The 26,292-nt window shown below is 55.9% G+C and overlaps 2 protein-coding genes across 3 annotated transcripts in view; one reads left to right on the top strand and one right to left on the bottom strand.

Annotated features, from left to right (window-relative positions):
* Positions 1–4,230: 4,230 nt before the first annotated feature.
* Positions 4,231–5,392, top strand: TPBGL (trophoblast glycoprotein like). Its single transcript, XM_056115879.1, is given in 2 exon segments — positions 4,231–4,844; positions 4,846–5,392. Coding segments are annotated over 2 exon segments (1,107 nt in total). The 5' UTR covers positions 4,231–4,281; the 3' UTR covers positions 5,390–5,392.
* Positions 5,393–25,711: 20,319 nt separating this feature from the next.
* The window catches only part of ARRB1 (arrestin beta 1), an 82,279-nt gene continuing 81,698 nt past the window's right edge, over positions 25,712–26,292 (bottom strand). For both annotated transcript variants that reach the window (XM_056115875.1, XM_056115874.1), the window contains one exon: positions 25,712–25,982. In XM_056115875.1, the coding sequence (XP_055971850.1) occupies positions 25,871–25,982 (112 nt within the window). In that variant the 3' untranslated portion in view covers positions 25,712–25,870. The remainder of the gene's footprint in view (positions 25,983–26,292) is intronic.

The raw sequence follows: 26,292 nt of genomic DNA on the forward strand, positions 1-26,292 counted from the left end.
CTGAATGGCAGTCACTCAAGAGTCGCTGCCCCCCTGACCCTCAGAGCCAGCCTGGCCCCTGCTGTCTCCAGGGAAGAAATGAATCTGGGGTCTGTGGATTTTCTCAGGGGCTCACGCTGGGAGCTAGGAGAAACAGGAGCAAATAGCAGTGACTCGCAGTCCAGTGCTCCCTTCTCAGCTGACTCAAAAGAGAAGCGGGGGCCTCCCCTGCCTGCCTGTTCCAGGCACTTTCCTCCACCCTCCAAAAGCGAGCTCAACCCTGCAGGGCTGTTCCTCATGGAATCTCAGAGGAGGGGGAGCAAATCAGAGAGGCTGATGCAGAATCAGACCTAAGACACCCCACCCAATCCAGACCGTGGCAGCCCACCTCCCAGCTGGGGAGCGAGGCACAGTCAAGGGAAGTAGGACCTTCCCCTCTCACCCCCAGCCCAAAGGGGCCAGGGGGCTCCCTCATTCTCCAGGGCTGCTCAGACCCTCCATGCCCACAGCTAGTCTGGGGGCAGCAGAGCTGAGCCCAGGACTTTAATTATGTCTAACTACAGCATTGCCCGGGATGTTAGGCACACACAGAGGCCCTCGGTGACAGCAGGGGGCCCTGGGAGGGGGCCCGGGGAGCTCTCAGTAGGGAGGACACAGGCAAGGGAAGGTGGGGTGCAGAGAGGAGAGAGCATCTCAGCAGGGCTGAGAGACTTTGCTGGAGAAGTGGGAGAATTGGGGCCCGAGCACAGCAGATCTGGGGGTCCTCAGCTGGGCCTCCGGCCGGCTGGACGCCCCAGGGCCCTGTGCCCACAGCCATCTGACCTGTGGGCGGCCCCCTCAGAGGGAGCCCGGGCCAGGGAGTGCCGAGGCGGAGGGAGAGGACACCGGAGCTGCTGCTGGCTTGCGTCCCACTGCTCCGCCACCTTGGGGAGCCACTTAACCTTCCGGCGGGCGGCACAGGCTCCTGGCCGAGCCTCACCCAGCCTCACGGCAAGGCAGAGCCGGGCCTCCTCCGTGCCAGCTCCCACTGGGTGGCATCCACAGAGCAAATCAGACCAGCTCTGAGCCCCAGTGACAGGGACACCGGAGGGGGGCCTGGGGAGGTGGCCTCCGGTGGGACAGCACAGGTCTGCAGGATGAAGCCCTGGGTTTGATCCTGGACACTGCACGAGCCCCAAAGAATGCCCAGATGTGGCCCTGGCCATTTGAGCATTCCCGGTACTGTCACTCAGTACTTCTGAGTAGTTCCTTTATACCGCAACAACAACCAATCCAAAGAAGGAAGCCAAGAGGGCTTCCTGGAGATGGCAGGAGTGACACTCAGTAATCCGCGAAGGATGAGAGTCAAGGGGAAAGAGCAGCCCGAGTGGGACAGACTGGCTGGGGAAAGACACACTCACTGCACAGGATGCATCCAAGAATCAATGCACATCCTCTGATGCAGGGGCATGCATTTACTGTGTGCCTACTGCATACCGAATGCCAGCAACCCCCAGAGGAGAGAAGCTGTTCCTCTCAAGGGAACCGAACCCAAGACGGTAAAGCAGAGACATCAGCGGGCAGAGATGCCCACTACCCCGCAGGACTCTCTGGGCTGGGGGCGGGAGGATGAAAGCACGGGAGAGATTTGGGGTCCAGAGCTGAGCCCTGCACAGTGCAGGCCAGACTCCCATGATGAGGGCTCAGCAGGGCGGGCAGGTTCCAAGGCCCCCGGCTCCCAGCGGGGAACAGCCTCCACATCCCAAATCACCTTCCAGTCACTTTTCCCTTGGAGGGAAGCAGGAGGGAGCAACTCGGAAGCCACTCACTCGGCAGAAGTGGGAGCTGACAGCGTGGATGTGGAGAGAAGGGTCCAAAGTCACCGCAGCCACAGGGAAGTGCTCTGGGGCTCAGCTCCCCGGGTGGGGACAAGGCTTCCCTGTGGGCCCTCTTCACACCTGGTGATGCTCAGGGTCACGCCTGGCTCTGCACTCAGGCATCACTCCTGGAAGTGCTAGGTGGCCTTATGGGATGCGGAGCTGGCACCTGGGTTGGCTGTGTGCAAGGCAAATGTCCTCCCTGCTTGACTACGGCTCCGACCCCCCACTTTGGGCCCACTAAGATGCAGCCACTCCCTTGGCTAAGGCCCCCATCAAAGCCCTGGACTAACTCAGGCTTCAGGGCAAGTCGCTGGCCTCTGGCCTGTTTCCCATTTACAAAACACGATCACGGCCTGTTCTCTGCTGACTCTAGTTCTTCTCCAGATCTCCTTTCCTCAACCAGCCGGTCTCACATCAATGGATGCCCCCTGTAGCCCTCCAGCTCTTTTCATGGGGCGGGGGTCTCAGAAGCCAAAGCCTTCAAGGCCCAGGGAGGAGGCTTTGCCTCCTGAGGTTGGAGGCTGCAGGGGTTCTCCAGGAAAGCCAGAAAAGCAGAGACCTTCCTGCTCATTTGTTCGTTCTGCAATACTCACCACACCTTCCCTTTCTCTTGGGGGAACTGAGGCCTGGAGCTGATGTGAGCCCACACGGACAGGTAACTCAAGGCCTGACCCCAAAGGTGGTGTCTCCTGAGAACACTTGAGTCCATAGAAGAAAAAAATACACCAGGGCCTGGGCTGTCGGGAGCAGGCCCAGGGCCCATCTGGGACACAGGCAGCAGTCACGGGTGAGCATGGGAGTGTTTGTGCCTCTGCAGACACAGGCTTCTGCTCCTAGGAGCTCCTGGACCAACGTAGCTACACAGCCTCGCAGGAAGCATCTCTGAGCCTGCCTGGAACCAGGCAGCAGCTTGAATGTGCCTTCCCCAGTCGCAGGGACCCCCCAGAGAGCATGAGCATATGGGGTTCATGCAGATCCCCTTAGTCTGTTTATGTAGAAATCCCGGCACCCTCTCCTGCACCCCATTCAGTCCTACACAGGCAGCTTACAGGTCTCATCTATCAACATCAGGGACCGCAGGACAGGGTTGGAAAAACAGGGGGGGGGGGCGTGGGAGGGGCAATCGTTCTTCACCAACCCAAGCAGTCCTGGGTCCTCTTCCTGGTCCCAGCCCGGGTCTCCCAGGGTCTGCCTCGTCTCCTTAAGTGCTATTGATCTGTTGGTCAATCTCTTAAATATCAGCCCCGGGAAGGAGTCAGCCCGAGTTCCTACTTCAGGAGAGACTGACTAATTCCTGGGGGGTGGAGGGGCAGGAAACCTCTATCCCAGCCCGCTCTGCTGACACCGGAATGGCTCAGAGATCAAGTGTCTGCAGCTCCAGCCTGAATAATTCATGCCAAGGCAAGGAGCGTGCCTTTCTCGGGAGCCTGTCTCTTTAAATCATGTCTGGACCTTCCGGGTTTGGGGGGGTGGAGGGGAGAAGAGAGAGAACAAAACAAACCTATAAACATAGCAGCAGCCCCCACCAACCCAGCCCTGGAGTCCTCTGAGATCCAAAACCTGTTTTCTCCTTAGCCTTGGGGGTCCCAGGCCTCTTCTCCCCGCCCCTTCTCCCCGCCCCCTCCACACCCCACTGAGAGAGGTGGAGGCCTGGAAGAGGGTTGGAGGGGGGTGGTGTCCGAAGAGCCCCGAGAGCGTGGGTGCCCCCAGAGCTGGGGCAGGCGGGCCCAGGTGGCAGGGCGCTGAATCACTACCACCTCTGGGTCCCCGCGCCAGAGAAGGCGGGGGCCGCCTGGAGGAGGAGGAGGAGACCAGAAGGAAGCACTTCCCAGGGAGCAGCCCCGGAACGGGGCGAGCATCGGGCTGGGGGACAGACTTCAGGTCAGGCTGGGCTTCGGAAACGCGGGTCCCGCCTGCGCAAAGGGGGTGCCAGCACCGCCGGGTCTAAAGGCACTAGGGTGGCAGAGGGACCCCCGCCCCCAGGCTCGGGGGTTCTCCAACCGCTCCCGAGCCCCAAGATTCGGCCGAGGAGGGGAGCGAGGGGGTAGGGGCGCCGGGCAACTTTCTCGGCCTCGCCGGGTCGCGGCGCTCGGACGTCCTCCCAGCCCTCGCGCGCCCGCGGGGCCGACCCACCTGCCCGGCGTCCCCGCCCGCCCCGCCCCGCCCCGCCCCGCACGTGCCCGGAGGAGGAGGCAGCCGGGGCGGGGAGCGAGGCAAACTTCTCCCCGGCAGCCGGAGTCCGCGCGGGGCGGAGGCCGGCCCTGCCCGCTGAGCGGCCGCCCGCCCGTCGGACCCCCTCCCCGAGGCGCCTGGGACGCGCGCGGCCGGCCGGCGGCGGAGCGCGCCTCGCCGGCCCGCCGCTCCGGACCGAGGACTCGGCCCCCCGCGCCCCTCCGCGGCCGGCCGCCCCCCGGCCCCCGGGAGGGCGCGGCGGGCGGGCGCGATGGCCCCGCGGCTGCCCGCGCTGCTGCTCGTGGCGGCGGCGCTGAGCCGGCCCGCCGCGCCCTGCCCGTTCCAGTGCTACTGCTTCGGCAGCCCGCGGCTGCTGCTGCGCTGCGCGCCGGGCGCCGAGCTCCGGCAGCCGCCGCGGGACGTGCCGCCCGACGCGCGCAACCTCACCATCGTGGGCGCCAACCTGACGGTGCTGCGCGCGGCCGCCTTCGCCGGCGGCGCGGCCGACGGGGACCCCGAGCCCGCGGCGCCCGGCGTGCGCCTGCCGCTGCTCACGGCGCTGCGCCTCACGCACAACAACATCGAGGTGGTGGAGGACGGCGCCTTCGACGGGCTGCCCAGCCTGGCGGCGCTCGACCTGAGCCACAACCCGCTGCGCGCGCTGGGCGCCGGCGCCTTCCGCGGGCTGCCCGCGCTGCGCTCGCTGCAGCTCACGCACGCGCTGGCGCGCGCCGGCCCCGCGCTGCTGGCCGCGCTGGACGCCGCGCTGGCGCCGCTGCACGAGCTGCGCCGCCTGGGGCTGGCCGAGAACGCGCTGGGCCGCCTGCCGCCCGCCGCGCCTCGAGCAGCTGGACGCGCGGCGCAACGCGCTGGCCGGCCTGGGCCCCGACGAGCTGCGCGCGCTCGAGCGCCCCGGCGGCCGGCCCGCGCCGCGCCTGCTGCTGGCCGGCAACCCGCTGCGCTGCGACTGCGCCGCGCGCCCCCTGCTGGCCTGGCTGCGCAACGCCACCGAGCGCGTGGCCGACTGGCGGCGGCTGCGCTGCGCCGCGCCGCGCGCGCTGCTCGACCGGCCCCTGGCCGAGCTGGACGACGCGAGCCTGAGCTGCGGCGCCGAGGACGCCGAGCCGGCCGGCCCGGAGCTCGAGGCCTCGTACGTCTTCTTCGGGCTGGTGCTGGCCCTCATCGGCCTCATCTTCCTCATGGTGCTCTACCTGAACCGCCGCGGCATCCAGCGCTGGATGCGCAACCTGCGGGAGGCCTGCCGGGACCAGATGGAGGGGTACCACTACCGCTACGAGCAGGACGCCGACCCGCGCCGCGCGCCCGCGCCCGCCGCGCCCGCCGGCTCCCGCGCCACCTCCCCGGGCTCGGGCCTCTGAGCGCGGCGCTCTGGGGCGCGGCGGTGGGGGACTCCGCCTGAGACCTTCCCCCGGTGGCGCTGCTCCGCGCCCGCCCCCGCCGCGACGCCCCCGAGCTGGGTCCTCCCCCGGTGCAGCCTCCTCGGAGAGACCTCGCCGTCCAAGACCCCAGACGCACCCTCCCGGACCACCCAAGACCCCGCCCCCTGCCGGGACCCGCCCGGAGACCCGGTCCGAGGATGCACTAGCCCCGGGACCCAGCCCTCGCAGTCCTTTGAGCGCTGACCTCGCGGTCCGGAACGTCAGCGCCCCCACAGCACGGGACCCCCCAGCCCCTTCCAGCTTGGAGCCCTGGAGCGGCCACCAGAAGGCGATCGTGGACTCAGCGCTTTTGATCTCCGCCTGGACCGCCCAGGCCTCCGTCCTGCGTGGAGACCCCCACCCTGCGGTGCCCTGGGCAGGCGCCCCACAGTCGGAGGACGTTTCCTACCACCCACCACCCCAGCGCTGGCACGCTCCACCCTTCTTAGACTCAGGCGTGAGGACCAGCTGCCTTGTGTCTCCCAGCCCTCGGGGGATCCGCGCCCACCGCTGTCTCTAATACTCAGTGCTTGTCCCCACTTTGCTGCTGACTCCGGCCTCCGCCCTCCCCAGTCTTAGGTCCTCTCTCTCGGGTCTGGCTACACCATTGCTTGTACCCGGTTCCCACCCCTGGGCCCGGCTCAGGCTCCAGGGAGGGATTAATTTCTCTTTCCTTCCAGCAGAATGGGTTCCAGGGGCCCGACTGGCACATTCCCACAGACATAGGGAGCAGCCGGAAGGAAAGTTGGTGGTCAGGTCAGGTGGGTGTCCCCTGGAGAAGAGGGAGGGGCTCAGGGGTGCCCAAGGCTTGGGGGCTGCTCCCTGGCTCCAACCCAGCCTGGAGACTCTTCCACCGCGGGGATTTGCATCACCCCCACTACAGTCGTTCTGGAAGATGGTGGGGTGCCCCGGCAACTCAGGCACGAGCCCCCTTGTGCAGACCCACGTTTCTGGCCTCTGCCTTCTGCATGATCCCAAAGCACAAGTGGGGACAGGGGAGGGGACTGCCCTCCCCAACTCCCACCCCTCGGTCAGGCAGAATGGCAGGCATGGGGGGACTCTTGCCTAGGAAGTCTCCCCACTTCACTGTCCAGGCTTGAGGTCAGTCTTCCTACCCACCCCCAAACTCTTGTACCCCTTGGGCAGTTTTCTATAAAGTCTGCAATAATCTCAGAGCCTCTGCTCTTGCAAGTGACGCTTCTGTTCCTGCGGGCCTGGGGCAGGAAGGGTTGGGGGGCTTGGGAGGGTACCTGGGACTTCCTTGAGGGGGTCAGCGACCACTGGTATCTTGTCTCCTCCCACACCCCAGACCCTGGAGGAAGACACGTGGGGGGACTTGCTGGAACCACTCTCCAAGCCAGGTGTTTGCCCCAGTACCTGGGGGTCCCGAGCATCCCCTGTCTCACCATGCTACATCTGTGCCTCATGGCAGGCGGCAGGCTGCTGGGTGAAGGGCACGGGCAGAAATCCAGCTTCAGAGAATTGGGCAGTATTCCAGACAGGAGCGGGAGAGGAGGGGCCACCCCCTCTGATGCTCCCTCACCTCCTGGCTATTGGAGTGAAACTGCATTTCAGGGGTGTGAGAGGCTGAGAGGACAAGCACTGGGGCTGTGGGGGAAGGAGGTGACCCCTACAGGAGGGGAGCAAGGAGGATGGTGAGTTCTGAACCAGTGGGTCAGGGTAAGAGGCTTATCGGGGTCCCCTGCTTGGATTATTTGTATTTAGGGTCACAGAATTCTAGAAAGGCTGACAGAAGTCTAGCATTAAGATCACTTTAATCTAGGGGCTGGAGCGATAGCGCAGTAGGTAGGGTGTTTGCCTTGCACGCGGCCAACCTGAGTTCGATTCCCAGCATCCCATATGGTCCCCTGAGTACTGCCAGGAGTAATTCCTGAGTGCAGAGCCAGGAATAACCCCTGTGCATTGCTGGGTGTGACACCCCCCCCACCAAAAAAAAGATCACTTTAATCTAGAAGGGTGGCTCTGAGCTGAGGGTGCCTCTGAGATATGGGGTGGCTCTGAGGTGAGGGTGGCTCTGAGGTGAGAGTGGCTCTGAAGTGAGGGTGCTTCTGAGGTGAGGATGGTTCTGAGATGTGGGGTGTCTCTGAGGTGAGGGTGCCTCTGAAGGGAGAGTGGCTCTGAGGTGAGGGTGCCTCTGAGGTGAGGGTGACTCTGAGGTAAGGGTGGCTCTGAAGTGAGGGTGCTTCTGAGGTGAGGATTGTTCTGAGACGTGGGATGTCTCTGAAGTGAGGGTAGCTTTGAGGTGAGGGTGACTCTGAGGTGAGGGTACCTCCGAGGTGAAGGTGACTCTGAAATGTGGGGCGGTTCTAAGGTGAGAGTGACTCTGAGATATGGGGTGTCTCTGAGGTGAGAGTGTCTCTGAAGTGAGGGTGGCTCTGAGGTGAGGGTGACTCTGAGGTGAGGGTGCCTCCGAGGTGAGGGTGACTCTGAAATGTGGGGCGGTTCTAAGGTGAGAGTGACTCTGAGATATGGGGTGTCTCTGAGGTGAGAGTGTCTCTGAAGTGAGGGTGGCTCTGAGGTGAGGGTGACTCTGAGGTGAGGGTGCCTCCGAGGTGAGGGTGACTCTGAAATGTGTGGCGGTTCTGAGGTGAGAGTGGCTCAGATATGTGGGGTGTCTCTAAGGTGAAAGTGTCTCTGAAGTGAGGGTGGCTCTGAGAAGTGGGGTGTCTCTGAGGTGAGGGTGCCTTTGAAGGGAGAGTGGCTCTGAGGTGAGAGTGTCTCTGAAGTGAGGGTGACTCTGAGGTGAGGGTGACTCTGAAATGTGGGGCAGTTCTGAGGTGAGAGTGGCTCAGATATGTGGGGTGTCTCTAAGGTGAGAGTGTCTCTGAAGTGAGGGTGGCTCTGAGAAGTGGGGTGTCTCTGAGGTGAGGGTGCCTTTGAAGGGAGAGTGACTCTGAGGTGAGAGTGTCTCTGAAGTAAGGGTGACTCTGAGGTGAGGGTGCCTCTGAGGTGAAGGTGACTCTGAAATGTGGGGCGGTTCTGAGGTGAGAGTGGCTCAGAGATGTGGGGTGTCTCTGAGGTGAGAGTGTCTCTGAAGTGAGGGTGGCTCTGAGGTTGAGGGTGCCTCTGAAGTGAGAGTGGCTGTGAGGTAAAGGTGGCTCTGAGGCGAGGGAGCCTCTGAGAATTGGGGAAGGGCCTCCAAGGGACGTTGGGCAGCCTGCTCAGCTGTCTCAACCAGGAGCACCTCCTCTTGAGAAGCTTCCCCCATCCCTGAGAGCACCCCCATTTATTGTCAGGAAGGTAACTCCCTGATGTCCCACCTGGGGACCCCCTGATGTCCGCCTTTTGTCTTCCTGGCTGTGTCCTTCTCTTGAAATGTCCTTCTCTTCTCCCGGTTCCCCATCGCCTGGTCCCCAGCCATTCCTTGGGGGGAAGGGAAGCGTTGGGGAAGCTTTCCTGTTAGTCCCCTCTCAGGGGTGCCGTCAATCCTCCAGGATCCAACAGTGATGAGCTGACAAGTCAGAGAACTGTGTCCTGGACAGATCACTTCCCAGTTCAGAGATGTGCCCTTGGGTAGTGGAGCCCAAGTCTGGAGGGCACACTGGCAAAGTAGCCATGCTGTTTGCTGTAGATTCACTGTCGGTTCAGAACCTGTGAGGGTTTGGTTTTGTTGTTGTTGTTCTATTTTTAATGAGAGCTACTGCTAAGGTAAGCATCAAATCACTAGTTTGTCAACAATCAACTACTTGAATGCCTACCATATACCTTAATGCCACTTTGTGATGCCCATCAAATATTGTCTAGAGCATGCCACCCTGCTTTGTATCCTGTCAGAGTCCCCCAGCCCAGTTTTGCCTCTTCTGCAAATGCAGTCATTTGGCCTCTACTAAACACAGCTTTGTAGTCCTGGGGAAGCTAAGGGTCCCAGGGAAGAATCATTTCATCCCAGGAAACTCTGAGCGCCCACATCGATGGACCTCCCACCCCACCCCACCTAGGGAGACTTCTTAGAGGAAGTCACATTTGAGTAGAGTTTGGAAGTTTGCAGAGCAGAAAACTCTCTGCAGAGGTGTCAGCTTGTGCCATGGCCGGGAGGCAGGGAAATCCTGTTGGCCTGGTGATTGGAGAAAGCTGGTGGCCCGCAGCAAGAAGGGGACTGGTGTGGATGATGTGGGGTAAGATGGATGTGTTTCCCACACTCTCCTGTGGGGGGCGCTAGAGGGACTCTGCCCTCTGGAGAAGTCCAGGAGAAGGGGCCTGGGCTGCTCTTGGCCTCCAGTTCCTTCTGCTCAGTCTTCACCCACGCCCTTGTATTTATTGTTGCTACTGATTTATCATTGATTCTGTCCATCCTTTTGGGGCCAGAGTTTATACTGACCCTGGAGACAGAGACACGGGGCCTGAGCCTTGTCCCCAGAGGCCGCCTTGGGCAGGGGGGGAGGACAGCGGTCCTGCAGGAGCCCAGGAAAGGGCTGGCAGGAAGGAGGGATGGAGATGGGGGAGGAAACGGTGGGATCTCCAGCACTTCTGTATCTGGGACCACAGACTCCATCCCAGGCAGAAGCATACACTTAAAAGGTGCGTGGATTGACCGGTTTGGGTGGCCCTGCCCTGCTACACGCCCCCCCCTCAGCTGTGCCAAGGCCCCTCTGAGTGGTCAGTCTTCCCCTCTGATCCTCTGCAACCTTGTGATGGAAATGCGGATGCCTGGGGACAGCCAGAGGTCTGGGGAAGCTCCCCAGGAGGACTTCAAAGGAGCACATTCGAGAGAGCTCAGTTTCTGCCCTGCCCGAGCCAGCCTCATCTGGACCCTGTGGGTGACACCCAGAAATGCTGGTGGAACCCCCCCGAGTGCTGGGCTCGGAGCCCCACCCATTGTGGGCCATCAATCTTGGACTCCACCTTGGGACCTTGGACCTGGTGTCCAGGTGGGGTGGGCCTTGTGACCTGCAGTGACAGGCCCCTCCTGTCCACCCCTATCCACTCCCTCTTCATTATTTCTCTCCGGCCAGGCTTGAACCCTAGCTCATGGGCGTGGTCTTTCCCAGCTCAACCAGGCAAGGACAGTGGTAGGCAGTCATAGCCCCCTGGGTGCCCCTCGCTGCCCCTCTCCCACTTCTTAGTGATTTTCCAGGCAGACCACTCCAACTAACCTGCAGTTTGGGGGCGGGGGGCATATAGTGGAGACAGACCCAGCGTGTAGGAGCCCCTCTGGGTAACGGGACATGCCAGGAGGAGCGAATCCATGAATCCACATCCAGGATGCTGGGACTGTCCCTGCCTTGCTCTGGGGCATATGTCTGTCAGCACCCTCCTCCCCCATCTTACCCCCTGGGGTCATCATGCTAGAGCTACCTCTGGCTGAAGATCACTGCATGGAATGGGGGAGGCTCAGGCTCCACAGACACTCCCAGAAGAAGAGGAAAAAGGGTTTGCACTGAACTCCCAGACACACACTCATGGAGCCTCCACTCGCGGGCCAGCACGGAGAATACACACACACACACACACACACACACACGGCTGCTCCTCTCCTCAGTGAGAGTGGTGGCCACAGCGGGCGGCACTGAGGTCTCTAGGGAACTGCAGAGTGAGGGGGTTGCAGCTGCTGACTGCACTGAGACAGAGCAGAGAAGGCCACCCAGGCTGGCGGGGGTGGAGGTACTAGGCCAACGTGTGTGCTTGCATGGAATCTCCCCCTCTCCTGTGCTTGCCTGTCCAGCCACACCAAACTGTATCTTGAATGAAATGCTGCAGCCATTGGGGTTGGGACATTAACCCCAAGGAGCATCGCCCGGAGCTCTGCAGGCGGGTCCCCACCCTCTGCCCATGTCTCATCACTGAGGGCAGGAGGATACCTCAGCCCCCTCCACGATTCTCCTGTTCCCTTTCCCCCTCCCATGGCTGCATACCCCAGGCCTGTCCATATACTCACTATTTTTCTGTCCCATTGATTGCCCCAGACTGAGAGCTCCCTGCAAAGCCTGACACAGTGCATTTTGGGAGCCTGGATCCCCTTCTTCCCTGAATACACACACACACACACACACACACGCACACCTGCATGCACACGTACACACACACATGCAAGCATACACAACCTGCACACAAGTACACATATGTGCAATGCACACATACTCGTGCACATGCATGAACAAACACACGTGTGCACATACCCGCGCACACACATACACATCTGCACACATGCGTACACACATGCACACACACAACACCAAAGCACAGGGATCCAGGATGTGGCTCATACATGCCTTGTGTGCTCAAAACTTGGGTACAATCCCTGGCACACACATAAAAGGGCACAAAGAAAAAGGCTTCGAGTGGGTTCGTGGGCTCCCCCGGCACGCCAGACACTTGCTCCTCCAAGCTCCCACTCTGCTGAGTCCCTTTTTAGAGCTTGTATGGCCAGCTCCTCATTGTTGTCCAATGCCCCGAGTAAGCAGGAGCAAAGGCAGCTTTAGAATATGTAATCATGCATAGTGGTTTAGCCTTTGCTTTTCCTCTTTGACTTTATTATACAATTATAGCTCCCTGGACTTCTATTTGGAGTGCTTGTCCTGCCATCTGCGGCACTGGCTTGGCCTCTCACGGCCTGGCACACTCGAGGCCAAAACCCGGAGGGACCTCTGCACCCTGATTGGTGTCCCAATCGGTTTTAACGTCTCTTTGTGATGTAGACATTACACCGTGATGTGCGCCCTCTGCTGGCGAAGGTGGGTAAGTTCTTTCTTGAAACGCGAAGAAATTTCTTTTTAAAAGAAATGTTATTAACTGCCTACTATGTGTCAAATTAGAAGCTTAGAAGGCCTAGAAGACTGGGACCCAGAGGGTTATGAATAAGGCCCTGGATTCAGGGAAGAAAAGGGGAGGGGAGGTTCTAATAAAGTACTATTATTCCTATTTTACACATTAAGAAATCAGGGCACATGAAGATAATTAATTCAGTTAAGGTCATTTTGATAAAAGAAAAAAATAAAGAAATAGTGACTGAGTCAGACTTAGATATCAGAGCCCAATGCTTAGACCTTAAACAGGTAAAAAGATAAGCAAGATTCTCCTTCTAAGAGAAAGGAAAAGAGTGTATGTAGTGAGGGTTATGGTGAAGGGAGTCATTTGATGGGGTCAGCGGGCAGCCTCTGAGGCTGGCACGGAAGGAGAGTGCCAAGGAAAGCCAGTTTAGTGGGGAAATGGCTAAGGTGCTGATATGCAGTGTCCGGACATGCAGTAGAGCCATTGTAACACCCAAACACCCTCCAACCTGGCCTCCTTCCACAGTCCGCCTGCCCCAGGCTTTCGCATCCCTCAGATGGACCCTTGCCCCTGCTTCCTGCCACTCCCCCGTCTCCCTCTCTGGACCACCTTCTGTATTTTAATCACAGGGATCTCACTGCTTGGATTTAAAAGACCCCAATGTCTCCAAGATGAAATCCAGCCATGCCCTTGGGCCAGAGAGCTAGCACAGGAGGTAAGGCTCTTGCCTTGCCGGTGGTCGATGGTGATTCAATCCTGGCACTGTGTATGGTCTGTCGAGCATGGTCAAGAGTGATCCCTGAGCCCAGAGTCAGGAGAAAGCCCTGAGCACCACCAGGCGAATTATTCGTACCCTCCCTCCCAGTCAACTCTCACCGGTCAGTAGCAATCCCTTCATCCTCAACACACAAACATCCTTCTGGTGTCTGAAGATTGCAGGAACCTTTATCCTGTGTCCTCCTGCCAGGAATGACCACAGCCAACAGTCCAGTCTGTCACTCCCTTTCATCCTTCAAACCCCAGTGGACACACTCTGCTCCGGAAGCAGGTCTGGTCCCCGTCTCACCCTCCTGAGCACCACAGCATCCTCATGGCTAGCTGAGCGCCTCCGAGCCAGCCCCACCCCCAGGGGCCCTCAACCACAATCCCACCCTTTGGGGTCATGCCTTGCCCTCCCCAGAATCTGATCTCTGAGCTCCTTGAAGGAAGTGATTATCTATTTATCTTTGTGTCTCCAAGGTCCAGCATAAGTCCTAGAAAATGGTACCAAACCAGTAGTATTTGCAGCTTATGAGCTAGAAACAATTTTGTTCATTTTTTTCTTTTTGTTTGTCTGTTTATTTCGGGGTCACACCTGGTAATTCTCAAGGGTTACTCCTGGCTCTGCACTCAGGAATCACTCCTGGAAGGTTCGGGGGACTATATGGGATGCCAGGGATCGAATCTGGATCAGTCACATGTAAAGCAAGCGTCTTACCCACTGTACTATCTCTCTGGCCCTTTTTAAAGAGATACATACCCACATAGGGGGTAAAAGTCCACTGTTTGCTTCTGCAGGTTTATGAGCTTTGAAAATCAAGACATTGAACAGTTTCATCACACATCACCCCCCAAATCCCTCCTGCTCTGCCTCTGTGGCCCATCCCCACGCCTCACGTCTGCCGCTGTCAGGAAGAAGTCTCTTTCCTGTCTTTTACCTTGTCAATATTAGTAGAACAATACATCTTTGTCCTTCTAAGTCTACCTTCTTTCATACAGCAGAAGGCCTTTGTGACCAATCCACGTAGTCAGGGCATAGCTATTTTCCCATGTTTCCTGATGACCAGTCTCCCACTGTGTACCCCGCAGAGTTTATCTACTCACGAGCTGAAGAACAAAAACTATTTCCAGTTTTTCACTGACATGCATAATTAACATTCATGTACAGGCTTTTGTGGGGATGTGACTTCAACTCTTTGGGGACGTGACCTCTAAGTCTTTTATTCGTTTGTTTGGGGGCCACACCCAGCTGTGCTCAGGGCTTAGTACTGGTTCTGCTCTCAGGGATCACTTTTGGAGGGCTTGGCGCACTATATGGGGTTCCAGGGATCGAACCCTGGTCTGCCATATGTAAAGGCAAGTGCCCTCCCACTGTACTATTGCTCCAGTTCCTGGCTGCTAATTGTTATGGCAAGTAACAATCCAATGTCTAAAATACTGCCGTGCTGTTTTCCAAACGGCCTGTTGCATTCCCACCAGTGGCTCCTCTGCACTGCTTACCGAGGAGAAAACACTCAGATTCCCCTGCACCTTTGTGGAAAACGACTTGGCTCATGTCTACTTAACTTCTGGGCTCTGGATAGGCCACGTTGATGTCTTTCGCCTGCCCAGTGCTTCACAGTCATCTGAGAATAAGCCGTGTGACTGAGTCTCCCAACTTCACTATCTCTTTTCAGAGGGGTTTGGCTATTCTAGTATCTTCATTCTTCCATATAAATCTCACAATCAGCTTGTCATGTCCAAAAAATGAAAAGTCCTGCCAACATGTTGGGTTTGGGGAAGGGGGCTTTGGATGTTCTCCTAAGCTGTATTTGGTAGCCCCTGGGGCCACTCCTGGTGACTTTTGACAGCTCTGTGCTAGGGCCCCAGGATGTGCTACAGTGTCCAGCCAGCCTGCTGGTCCTTGGGGGGCCTCAGGGTCACACTCAGGGTGCTTAGGTGGCCGTTTGGTGTCAGGGATGGAATCCAGGTTGGGTCCATGCACTTAGTTTTTCTTTTTGTTCTCCTTTTAGTTTATATGGGCTGGAGAGAAAGCACAGCAGTAGGGCATTCGCCTTACAAGCGGCCAACAAGGCCGACCCAGGTTCGATTCCTCCGCCCCTCTCGGAGAGCCCGGCAAGCTACCGAGAGTATTCGATATGCCAGACACAGTAACAACAAAGTCTCCAATGGAGACGTTACTGGGCCCGCTCGAGCAAATCGATGATCAACGGGAGGGCCTTTACCTTTTTTTACCTTTTTTTTAGTTTATATATGCATATTTTGTTAGATTAATGCCTAAATAACTTGGTCTTGGGTACTATTATGAAGTTGTTGATGTATTTTGAAGTTTTTTTTAATTTCAATTTTGAATTCTTTGATATCACCATATAGAAGTATGGTTACATTCTGGATGTTGGTAACATATCCTGAAACACATATATACCCAGTTATTATTTCTAGTAACTTTCTTGTTCTTGGGATTTTTGTCCATAAAAGATGACCTTAACTGTAAACAAGAACCATTGTTTTCTTCCTTTGCATCACTAGGTCTCTTACAGTTCTGTTATTGTTGCCATATTGCATTGGCAGACCACTTATATGATATAAAATAGGATCCCTGAGAAAAAAAACATCTTTACTCTGCTTACAGTCTTCGAAGAAAATTTTTCATTGCGATAGTAGCACAGCAGTAGGGCGTTTGCCTCACATGTGGCTGGCCCAGCCAAGCCGGGTTCAATTCCTCCACCCCTCTCGGAGAACCCAGCAAACTACCGAGAGTATCTCACCCGCACAGCAAAGCCTGGCAAGCTCCCTGTGACGTATTCAATATGCCAAACACAGTAACAAGTCTCAAAATGGAGACGTTACTGGGCCCACTCGAGCAAATCGATGAACAACGGGAGGACAGTGCTATAGTGCTATCACCAATAAATGTGTTGTTAGTATAAGTTTTGGGGTTCTTGTTTTTGTGAATCCCCTTTGTTGGGTTAAGGAGATTTTCTGAGATTAAAAATAAATGATGGGGGGCTAGAGCAATAGCACAGCAGGTATGGCATTTGCCTTGCATGCGGCCAACCCAGGTTTGATACCCAGCATCCCATATGGTCCCCCAAGCACCGCCAGGAGTAATTCCTGAGTGCAGAGCCAGGAGTAATCCCTGTGCAGGAATAATTCCTGAGTGCAGAGCAAGGAGTAACCCTGTGCATTGCCAGGTGTGACCAAAAACAGAAAAAAATTTTTAAAAATTTAAATAAATGATGGGGCTTGGAAGCGGCCACTCTGGGGCGGAGGTGCTCCTGGGTCCCTGCAGCTTGGGATCCGCTGTGGAGACTTCTGCCCTTCTCGGAGAGCCCGGCAAGCTACCGAGAGTATCTCGCCCACATGGTAGAGCCTGGCAAGCTCCCTGTGGCGTATTTGATATGCCAAAAAACAGTAACCACAAGTCTCACAATTTGTTGTGAGACGTTACTGGTGCCCGCTCGAGCAAATCGATGACCAACGGGAGGACAGTGCTAGACAGTGCTAGATGGGGCCAGAAGAGAGCATAACAGGTGAGGTATGGCTGACCTGGGTTCTATTCCCAGCACCACATATGATCCCCCACCCTCACCAGGAGTGATTCCTGAGCACAGAGCCAGGAGTAAGCCCTGAATGCTCCCAGGTGTGATTAAAAAAACATATGAATGAATGTTGAATTTGGTTCAAATCAACAAAATGGCTTTTCTTCACCTATTGAAATAATTTAGCTGCACCCATTCATGGAGCTGTTCGTGTTTCATTTATATCTGTTCTACAATCTTTTCAGGTTCTCTCTGTGATGATCTCTCTGACCCCTTTGGAAAAGTGCTGCTCAACTTCCAAGTATTTGCTATTTTCCCTCAGAGTGCTCTATCATGGATTTCTAATTTGTTATCATAGTCCTAAGACATAGTTCAGCTTGCTGGTTTGGTCTGGGTTTCTTATATATAACATATGACTGGATTCTTGATCAAATATGATCATCTGACTTTTGCTATGTTTATACTGTTTATTTGTTGTTTGTTTGGGGGGGAGACCACACCCGGTGATGCTCAGGAGTTTATTTCTGACTCTGCGCTAAGGATTGACTCCTGGTGGGCTTGGGGACCACATGGGATGCTGGGGGTCGAATCCAGGTTGGCCACGTGCAAGGCAAGCGCCCTTCCCGCTGCACTCTCTCTCCAGCCCTAGACCATTTTTTTCATTTATTATTTTTGTTGTTTAGGGATCACACCCAATGATGCTCAAAGGTTACTCCTGGCTCTGCACTCAGAAATCACTTCCGGCAGTGCTTGGGGGACCATATAAGATGCTGGGGATCGAACCCAAGGTCAGCCATGTGCAAGTCAAGTCCCTTATGCACTGTATGATGACCAATTATTTTATTTTAATATCACTTTTATTTTGTTTTTTTACAATACTAGAGTTGAAATTGATTAGATGGCAAAGCTCCAATATTAAAATCAATAAGTATAAAATCAATTTTTATGTTATATCTCATGGTCACAGTCACGGTCCTCCCGTTGTTCATCAACTTGCTCGAACAGGCCCAGTAACGTCTCCATCATGAGACTTGTTACTGTGTTTGGCATATCGAGTATATCAGGGGTAGCTTGCCAGGCTCTGCCATGCGAGTGAGATACTCTCGGTAGCTTGCTCATCACTGGATTAAGTCCTTGTCTAAGAATTTATTAAGCTGTGTGTTGCTAGTTGAGCCTTCTGTGTTATTATTTCTGTTTGTGGAGCCTAGTGGACTTCTAAGTTACTTTCCCATCTAATTTGGTGTGCTCCTAATGGAATTTCAGTTTTAGGAATTTGGAAGTGTCATGAGGCCCAGAGACTTCAGCATCTATGGTCTGCACCACTGAATATTTGAAAGATTAGTATACTTTTTAAATATGATTCTTACTCTATTTCAGTTGTTCTAATAATCACAGTGTAACATACATATGTAGTACATACACATGTAATGTAACCTTTTACAGTGCACAGAGTTAATATTGAATTGTTCAAGAATGAAAGACTTACAAATAGGACTTTTTACTTTCCTCCACTGATCTTTACCTAATAGTTGCCATATGAATTTCATCTATGAATGCTGCTTATCTATTAAACTATGTTATCATTTCCCTCTCATCTGCCATACAGATTTTAAGAAACATTAAGAGGACCAACATAGCCTTTCATATTTATCCAAGGTGTTACTATTTCTGTTGCTCTAAATTCTTAACAATGTGAATTTATCTCTAGCATTATATTCCTTCGACCTGTAAGGTAAAGGTAAAGGTAAAGGCCCTCCCGTTGATCGTCGATTTGCTCGAGCGGGCCCAGTAACGTCTGCATTGGAGACTTTGTTGTTTCTGTGTCTGGCATATCGAATACTCTCGGTAGCTTGCCGGGCTCTCCGAGAGGGGCGGAGGAATCGAACTCGGGTCGGCCATGTTGGCCGCTTGTAAGGCGAACGCCCTACCCGCTGTGCTATCACAATTCGACCTGTCGGGGTTTTTTATTTATTTGTTTTTGGCCACACACATGATGATGTTCACAGCTTACACTCAGGAATTACTCCTGGCGGTGCTCAGGGGACCATAGGAATGCTGAGATCAAACCTGCTATATTGTCTCTCCAGCCCCCTTCAGCATTTCTTAAGAGCAGGTCTGCTGGTGAGAATTTCTCTGGGTTTCTCTTCATCTGAGAATCTTGGATAAATTCTTTTGTATCATTCTTAACGGATTTTTTTTTTCACTGAACACAATTCCACCTCGACCTTGTTCTTTAAGATGAACTTTCACAAAGCTGCTTCAACCTTTTCTGGGCCCAGTATTTTATTCGGAGAAAAAAAATGACTTATTAATCATTCTTTGTATGGATGAACATCTAAGAATGTGCCATCCTCTCAGCTACTTTCAATATTTTAAATTTTACTCTTGATTTTTAGCAGTTATATGACTTTCATAGAGTTTAACCTATTTGGGGTTTGCAGTTCCTTGAATCTGTACATTTATACCTTTCACATGACCTTTTTTTTTCTGGACCAGTATCTTTCTCTACCCCTGGGACTCTGAGATTATGAATCAGACCCTGAGATATTACTCTTTATAATATAAAACTCTTCGGACTCTGTTTATTGTTTTTTAGATCTTTTTTTTCTCTGCTTTTCAGATTGAATAATTTCTTTTCTTGTTTGTTTTTGTTTCTCAGCCACATCCAGTGGTGCTCTGGGCTTACTCTGGGCAATGTGCTCAGGGATCACACCTAGTGGGTTTGGGGAACCAGATGGGGTGCTGGGGATTGAGCCCAGGTCAGCCGGATGTAAGGCAATTGTCCTAGCCACTGTATTATTTCTTGCGTCCCAGACTGAATAATTTCTAGTGTTCTATTTCAAGTCCATTGGCTCTTTCTCTGCCATCTCTATTCTTACATTAAACCTATCCAGTAATTTTTTGATTTTTCAGATACTGTATTTTTATTTCCACAGTTTCCATTTGGTTCACAAGTTTCTAAGATCTCCACTGGAAATAATTTTTTTCTATCCTCTCAAGTTATCAGATGTATCTTGGATGTTATAAATGTTACACTGTATAGATTTTACACAATATCCTGCTACAAAATCCTTCATGAAATTATTGTTATAGTTGTTGAAGAAGATAACCAATTTAGGGTCAGACTCTAAATTCTGTCTGATCTTTCATGGATTATGTCCTTTCTTTCTTCCTTCCTTTCCTCCTTCCTTCCTTCCTTCCTTCCTTCCTTCCTTCCTTTTCTTCTTTCTCCCTGCAGTGATTGGGTCTTACTCTTGGCTCTGTGCTCAGAGCCCCTTCTGGTGGGGTTTGCGGACAGGATGAGACATCAAGGCTCAAACCTGAATGAGACACTTGCAGGACAGGCACCCGTATCCTATCACCTAGTTCAACTTCTATGGATCACGTTCTTAATCTCAGCAGAAAAACAAAAAAGGGAAAAACAAGGGAAATTCATCCCATGCAAATTATTTCTTGAACAACTTTCACTGGCTGGTGGAATTGACCACCCCCCCTGGCCAACCAGAAGGGCAACCCTTTGATCCAAGGTGCATGGTATATACCAGGAAGGTATAAACAGTGTCCCATGGAGAATTGCTTTTCTAGAAAGTCATGGGCATCTTCATTAGTAGGCATCTTCCTCTTGCATCAATAGAGTACATTATCTCCTAGAACTTTCCATCTTCTTACTCCTGTGTGTTCTAAGGAGCTGGCAGTGGGTAGATCATGGGAAATGGGTGACTTCCCAGAGATCCCACAGAACAGAAGAGGAGAACTGAGAAAATAGCAGGCTGGCACTGGGCAGACTCGGGGTCAGTGGGTGCAGAGAGGGGTGGTTTCAGTCAAGAGCAACCCAGGAGATACTGGAAAGGATCAGAAGTTTGCAACTTCTCACAGTATGAGACTAATACCCAAGGACAGTAGAAACTAGGTCAGGAAGACTGGTCCACACTCGGAAGCTTGTCACAAGTGGTCAGGTGGAGTGGGGGGAGCATTTACGATAGAAAAGGGACCACTGTGACAATAATACTTGGAAATGGTCACTCGGAACAAGAACTGAGTGCTGAAAGGAGAGAAAGGAAAAGGAATATACATGATAGCCTTTCAGTAACAGTATTGCAAACCGCAATGGGGGGGGTGGGGGGGGGCAGAGAGAGAGAGAGAGAGAGAGGGAGAGAGAGAGAAAGTGTCTGTCTGGGGACATTGGTGATGGGAAATGTACATGCACAGTGGTGAAAGAATCATGTTGGAACATTGTATGACTGAAACCCCATCATAAACAACTTTGTAACTATGTATCTCATAATGATTCAATTTAAAAAAATTTTTTGTTGGCAACTTCCAGGCTAATCAACTTCAGCCAGGAGGAGAAGAAAGGCCCCAACTGTCTCCAAAAGTGGGTTTGGGACCAGGTTGGAGTTGAATCAGAGACAAGGAAAGGAAACACCACCCCTGGGTTTCATCCTCCCATTCCAAGGCTCTTTGGAATCTTTGTCCCACCTGGTAGAAAAAAGAAAACACAGCCAAGATCTGTCATAAAAGACCTTTAATGGTCTCCTAGTTAAGGTTCCTTTGTTCGTTTGTCCTGTTAGAGCTGAATAAAGTGGAATAACTTATCTGACATAATAAGGAACACCACAGGTACGACAGATACACCTGGCCCAGGAATGAGGGTGTCACACAATCACCATTGAACAGAATGATCCCAGCCCGGAGACCCATCCCTGCAGTCACTGTCCAGCCCGGGGCTGGACCCACTGGCCCTCAGAGGCCACGATTCCCACGTGCCGGCAACCCAAAACCCTGCACACTTGTCCCCATACTGTGCACCCCTGGACCCCACATCTGTGAGGTTCCCCCCCACCGCCTGTCCCCTCTCCCATCACCATCTCTGTGAGGGGCAGAGCCTGGCACTGGCCTCATAACACCGGGTTCCCCAGGGCACACACAGAGGAAGGCTGAGACAGCCAAGGGGTGCGCTGAGCCCAAACATCACATTTGCACTGAGGAGGGCCCGGCTGGGCACGAAGGACTCAGACGCAGGCCTCGTTAGTCAGGGGGGAACAGGCTGTCAGGGAGGGAATTCGGCGGCCAGCCTCTCCCAGGCAACCCCAGATGCCACTCTTCTGGTGCCCACAAATGCAGGGATGGGTCCCGCAGCGCCATCTCTGGCGAAGTTGGCAGCGTTGCTTCCATCACACCAAGCTCCTCTTCTCTCCCGTCACCCAGACCCCCTGGGCCAGGGGGCGAAGTGGGGTGCCCGGGTGCTGCACACAGGAGTCCTGGGTGTGCACTGGGCCTCACCCTGCTCCATGTCCTCCCACCCCCGACGCTGCCTGGGCCCACGTCACAGTCAAGACCCCCCTGCTGAGCACCAGGGGGCCCACACAGACCCAACACAGGCCAGAGCTTTGGGTGGGCAGACTGCGAAGCCATTGTGTGTGTGTGTGTGTGTGTGTGTGTGAGAGAGAGAGAGAGAGAGAGAGAGAGAGAGAGAGAGAGAGCAAATGAGTGTGTGCGTGAGTGTGTGTGTGAGTAAGCACGTGTGTGCAGGTATGTTTCAGGTATGCAGGTATGTAAGCAAATGCTTGTGCCTGGGTCTGAGACCCAGGTGCCAACACAAAGATCTGTGTACTGGAATGCTGGAGCCATTCCAATGTGAAAAGCAAGAATAGAGCCTGTCCTTGCTGGTCTAAATCCAAACCTCAGAATGGAAGTTTGGAGTTTTTCTTCAAAAGAAAGTGTGGAGGTGAGACCCCACTCGCAGCGAGATGGTGAGGGCAGAGCTGTTCCAGTGGGTAGGGGCGGGGGTCTGCTGTCATCCCCCCATTCCACCAGGCAGCCCCACGGGCTCTGTGAGTCACTAGGGCCTCCGCTGGGTGTCTGGGGACTCCGGGTCAGAGTGTCAACAGATCTTAGGGTCCTGGGGACCTGTGCTTTGACTTCCCTTTCGGGCTTTGGAGCTGGGAGGTGATGGGAGGATGGTCCCCGTGCAGGGGAGGGGGGAGGGACTTCCCCTGGCCGGCCACTAGGTCCTGGCAGAGGGGCAGGGAGCAGCTGTGGGCCAGGATGCCACGTCACAGGGGAGTGTTTTGGTCCTTGTTCACTTTAAAAATAAAATCACCAGAAGAGCAATGGGCTTGGGAGACCCCATAAAAGTTCAAGCCTGGGGTCTACCACCTTCCTGGGGTGGGCAGGTAGGGAGGCCGTGTCCAGTCAGCACGAAGACCATGGGGCCCGGGATGGGCTGGAGCCCTTGCCCAGGGCTTAGTGGGTCTCTGCCTCCCCCATGAGAGTCGCAGTGGACGTGGTTCCTGTGTTCCCAGTAGGACCTGGCGTGTGAAGGGGGAGGCCAGCTCGCTCTCTCCTGCCTCAGCCTGGGGGGCCTGTGATGGAGCCATGCTGGGCTCCGCCAGGACCGAGGGGGCTCAGAGCCATGGTTTCCGGCCTCTGTGGGGGCTGAGTTGGAAGCCACGTGTGCTCCTATCAGCCCGCAGGCTGGTGCCTCTGGCCCTGGGCTTGGCACTCCTGGAGGGCCTCAATTTCCCTTCCAGCCGGGCGGCCAGTGCCAACCTGAAGGCATCTCACTCTAGGCCCATCACCAAGGCAACAGGGGCGCAGGAGCTGGAGGGTGGGGGTGAGTGGGCACGAGTGACCGGAGCCCACCTGAGCACAGCAGGCATCCGGGGGTGAGCACGTCACTGGCTTCCTGTCACCCCAGCCTCGCTGATCCGGAGCCAGGCAGAAGAAGGATAACTGGCCCACTAGGGAAACTGAGGCCAAAAGTCAAGTGGCTTATGCAAGGCAAATTCTCAGTGGCTTGGTGGCAGCTGAAGCTTCCAGGCCACCATTGTTCCCTTAGCACGAGGGGGAAGGGGGCCGGCCTATCCGCAACAGCCGCACCCCAGCTGAGCCAGCACCTTGGGGTGGCCCACAGGCTCCCGTCTGCTTTCAGGCGGAGGAGGTCTGTGGGGTGGAGGCCAGGAACTCGTCCTGCTTTCGTGGGGCAGAGGAAGGCAGGCAGGCTCTGTCTTTGTGTCAGGACTGTGCCCTGTCCCAGCCAAGACAGTCATCACCACTGGCCAGTCGCACAGGGAGCCATGTGGTCTGCCAGACCCCAAATACTGTTGCACCCCGATGCCATCATCTGGGGCCCAGTGGAGCTTCCTACCCGTCGCCTCGCACCGAGGTCTCACCTGCCTCCACTTGTCCCTGAAGGCTCGGTCATTTGAGGGGTGGGGGGGGTGACCCCAGGGAGAAACTACCCAGAATCTTGGAAGGATGATCCAGGCCTTACTGGCCGTTGGAGGCAGCCCACGCTGACCAGTGGGGAACCTGACCCAGGGGTGCCCCCCCACCACCCTCAGCTGGGCTGACTCCCCCAAGGAACGCCCCTTCTGATCCCATGGAGGCAGTGGGCACCGGCATGGGGCACTGACTACAGACGCCCCCACCCTTCCCCCAGATCTCTCTGGCCCTCAGCTTCCCGCTCTGCCTCTCCCAGGCTTGGCCCGAAACAAAGACGTAGTGGCCGGGGGCAAGGAGGAAGCATGTGCAGTGGGTGCAGGGCTGGGTGCGGTGCCCCTGGGAGCTGGGAAGGTCCATCCAGCACCCGGTGAGCCCCAAAGGGTGCTTGGTGGGGGGGGGGGGGTGGAGGCAGAGAAGGCTCTGGAAATCCTCCCGGCAACTCCTGCCTAGGCACTGGGCAGGGGGGAGAGAGGCCTGATTGACACCCGTCCCCACATCCTGGAGGAGTTGGTGAGCGGGAGGCAGGCATGCAGGCTTCCAGCACGAGGAGACTGCTGGGACCGGGGACTGGTGACCCCCACGGCCAGGACCCCAGGGCTGGCTGGGGGACCTGACATGGTTTGGGGTCTTCGGGGCAGGGGGTTGCATGAGGTTCGGAAGGGCAAGACTGGGGAGCACCAGGCCCAGAACGTGGGGACTGTCACCAGGGAAAGGGCTGCGCGTTTCTCCCCCCCCCCCCCCGCCCCCTTGCACTCGGGGAGGGCAGCTGGCAAGGGGCCTTCCAACTTGGATGGTTTGGCGCTTTCCCTTGGCAGGCGAAACCATACGAGGCAGAGCTGGAGGGAAGCGGGAACCAAGCAGAGATGCCCTGGATGTGTTGCTTTCGCTTGGCATTAGATGGACCTGGGGGGTGGGGTGGCAATGGGGGTCTGGAAGGTCCTGGGGCCCTACCACAAGCCCCCTGCCCACTGAGTAAATGTAAGTTCTGTGCCCCAGCGTACTTGGTGGCAGCTGTCGTGAGATCAGCCCACCCCCAACCAACCCCCCGCCAGACCTAGATCAGGGACTCTCCAAGGCTCTGCCACCACTGTTGTTCAGCAGGCCCCTTTGGGGACAAGCAAGTCCAGAGGCCCAATGCACTAGACCTGAGCACTAACATTGCCCCATTCTGGAAAGCCAGATCTGGGAGGGCCTTTGTAAGCATCTCAACCCCTTTGGTTTTCAGAGTGAAGAACAGACGCCCAGACAGGGCAAGGAGCTGCTTAAGGTCACACAGGAAGTCAGCCACAAAGTCAGACAAGATCCGTGTAACACTTTCGACCTCATCATCTCCTGCCCTGCTGTCCAGGAAACGTCCCACGCCGCACCCACGCCAGCCAGTGTGGCAACCATAACACATCAGACACCCCCAGGAACCCCGCTCCCAGCCCCACCTCGGGGCACCCTTTTGCACCAGCAAGGCAACGTGCTGGACAGCCGCCAAGACCCCGCCTCCCCTTCCCAGCGCACATTTACAGCCGGGCTCACACCCAGGGCGGCACATCCTGACAGTCCTGAAATAGATGCCCTGCCATCCCCTGGCCTTGGCTGCTCCTGCCAGGAAGCAGGTCAGGCCCGCCGACTTTCTCCACACCTGACATCCGCGAACCGTCACCTCTATCACTGGCAGACGTGGAGGGACCCGGGCAGGGACGGGGTAGAGAGGAGAGGCAGGCAGTGGGTCCCCACGGAAAGACAGGAGAACCCCCAGCTCTGCCTCTCCCGGCCAGCGGGAGACCCATGGCCCACAGCTGCCCCAGCCGCCTGGGAGCCAGGACAGGTGGGTCCCCCCTCCTGGGGCCGAGCCCTCAGCCCCACCTTCTCCCCATCCCAAAGCGAGTCCAGGGGCTGGAGGCTGGGGCCTTTCTGGGGGAGGCAGGGGAAGAAGGACGGTGGAGAGCTGAGTGCAACGGGAGTGGAGGGCTGGGGGGGGGGGGGAGAGCTCTGCCCCGGGGACGTCGCCGATCCTGAGGCAAGAGGTTCACCATGGTGGGCCTGGAAGACCACTGGGTCCCCTGGTGGAGACCAGAAGAACAAAGGGGGCGGGGCCGGAACTGGAAGGGGAAGGAGACAGGAAGCTTCCGAGTGCGGGGGTGTGGGAGCCGTGGGGGCAGGTGCCCCCGGCCTATCTGTGGTTGAGCTGCGGGGAGCCGGTGCCATCGTCCTCCTCCTCCTTGTCGTCCTTCATGCCTTTCAGTCTCTGGCGGGCAAAGTCCTCAAACACTATGTCGTCGTCACTGGTGGGAGGGAGAGACGGTAAATGGGGCTTGTCTGCAGGGCAGAGCCAGGAGGAGGCCCCAAGCTGGCATCAGTATGTCCCCCGGCAAGGGTGGATGGGTCGTATCTGCACCCCGGCCAGCTGTGACTGGAGTCTGTGTGCTTCCCATGAAGGAAGGGCTAGAAAGGGAGCCTTGAGGAGCGATGGAGGGGGGGGTGGGGGGGAAGGGGAGGGCCAGAGCCGCTCTGGGCTGGGAGAGATCAAGGCAGGGCCCGTTTCTGAACCTCCCAGCTTTGAACCTCCCAGCTCTGACCCAAGGCCATGAGTGT

This window comes from Sorex fumeus, unplaced genomic scaffold (genome assembly GCF_029834395.1).
Source record: "Sorex fumeus unplaced genomic scaffold, SorFum_2.1 ptg000030l, whole genome shotgun sequence".
NCBI lineage: Eukaryota > Metazoa > Chordata > Mammalia > Eulipotyphla > Soricidae > Sorex > Sorex fumeus.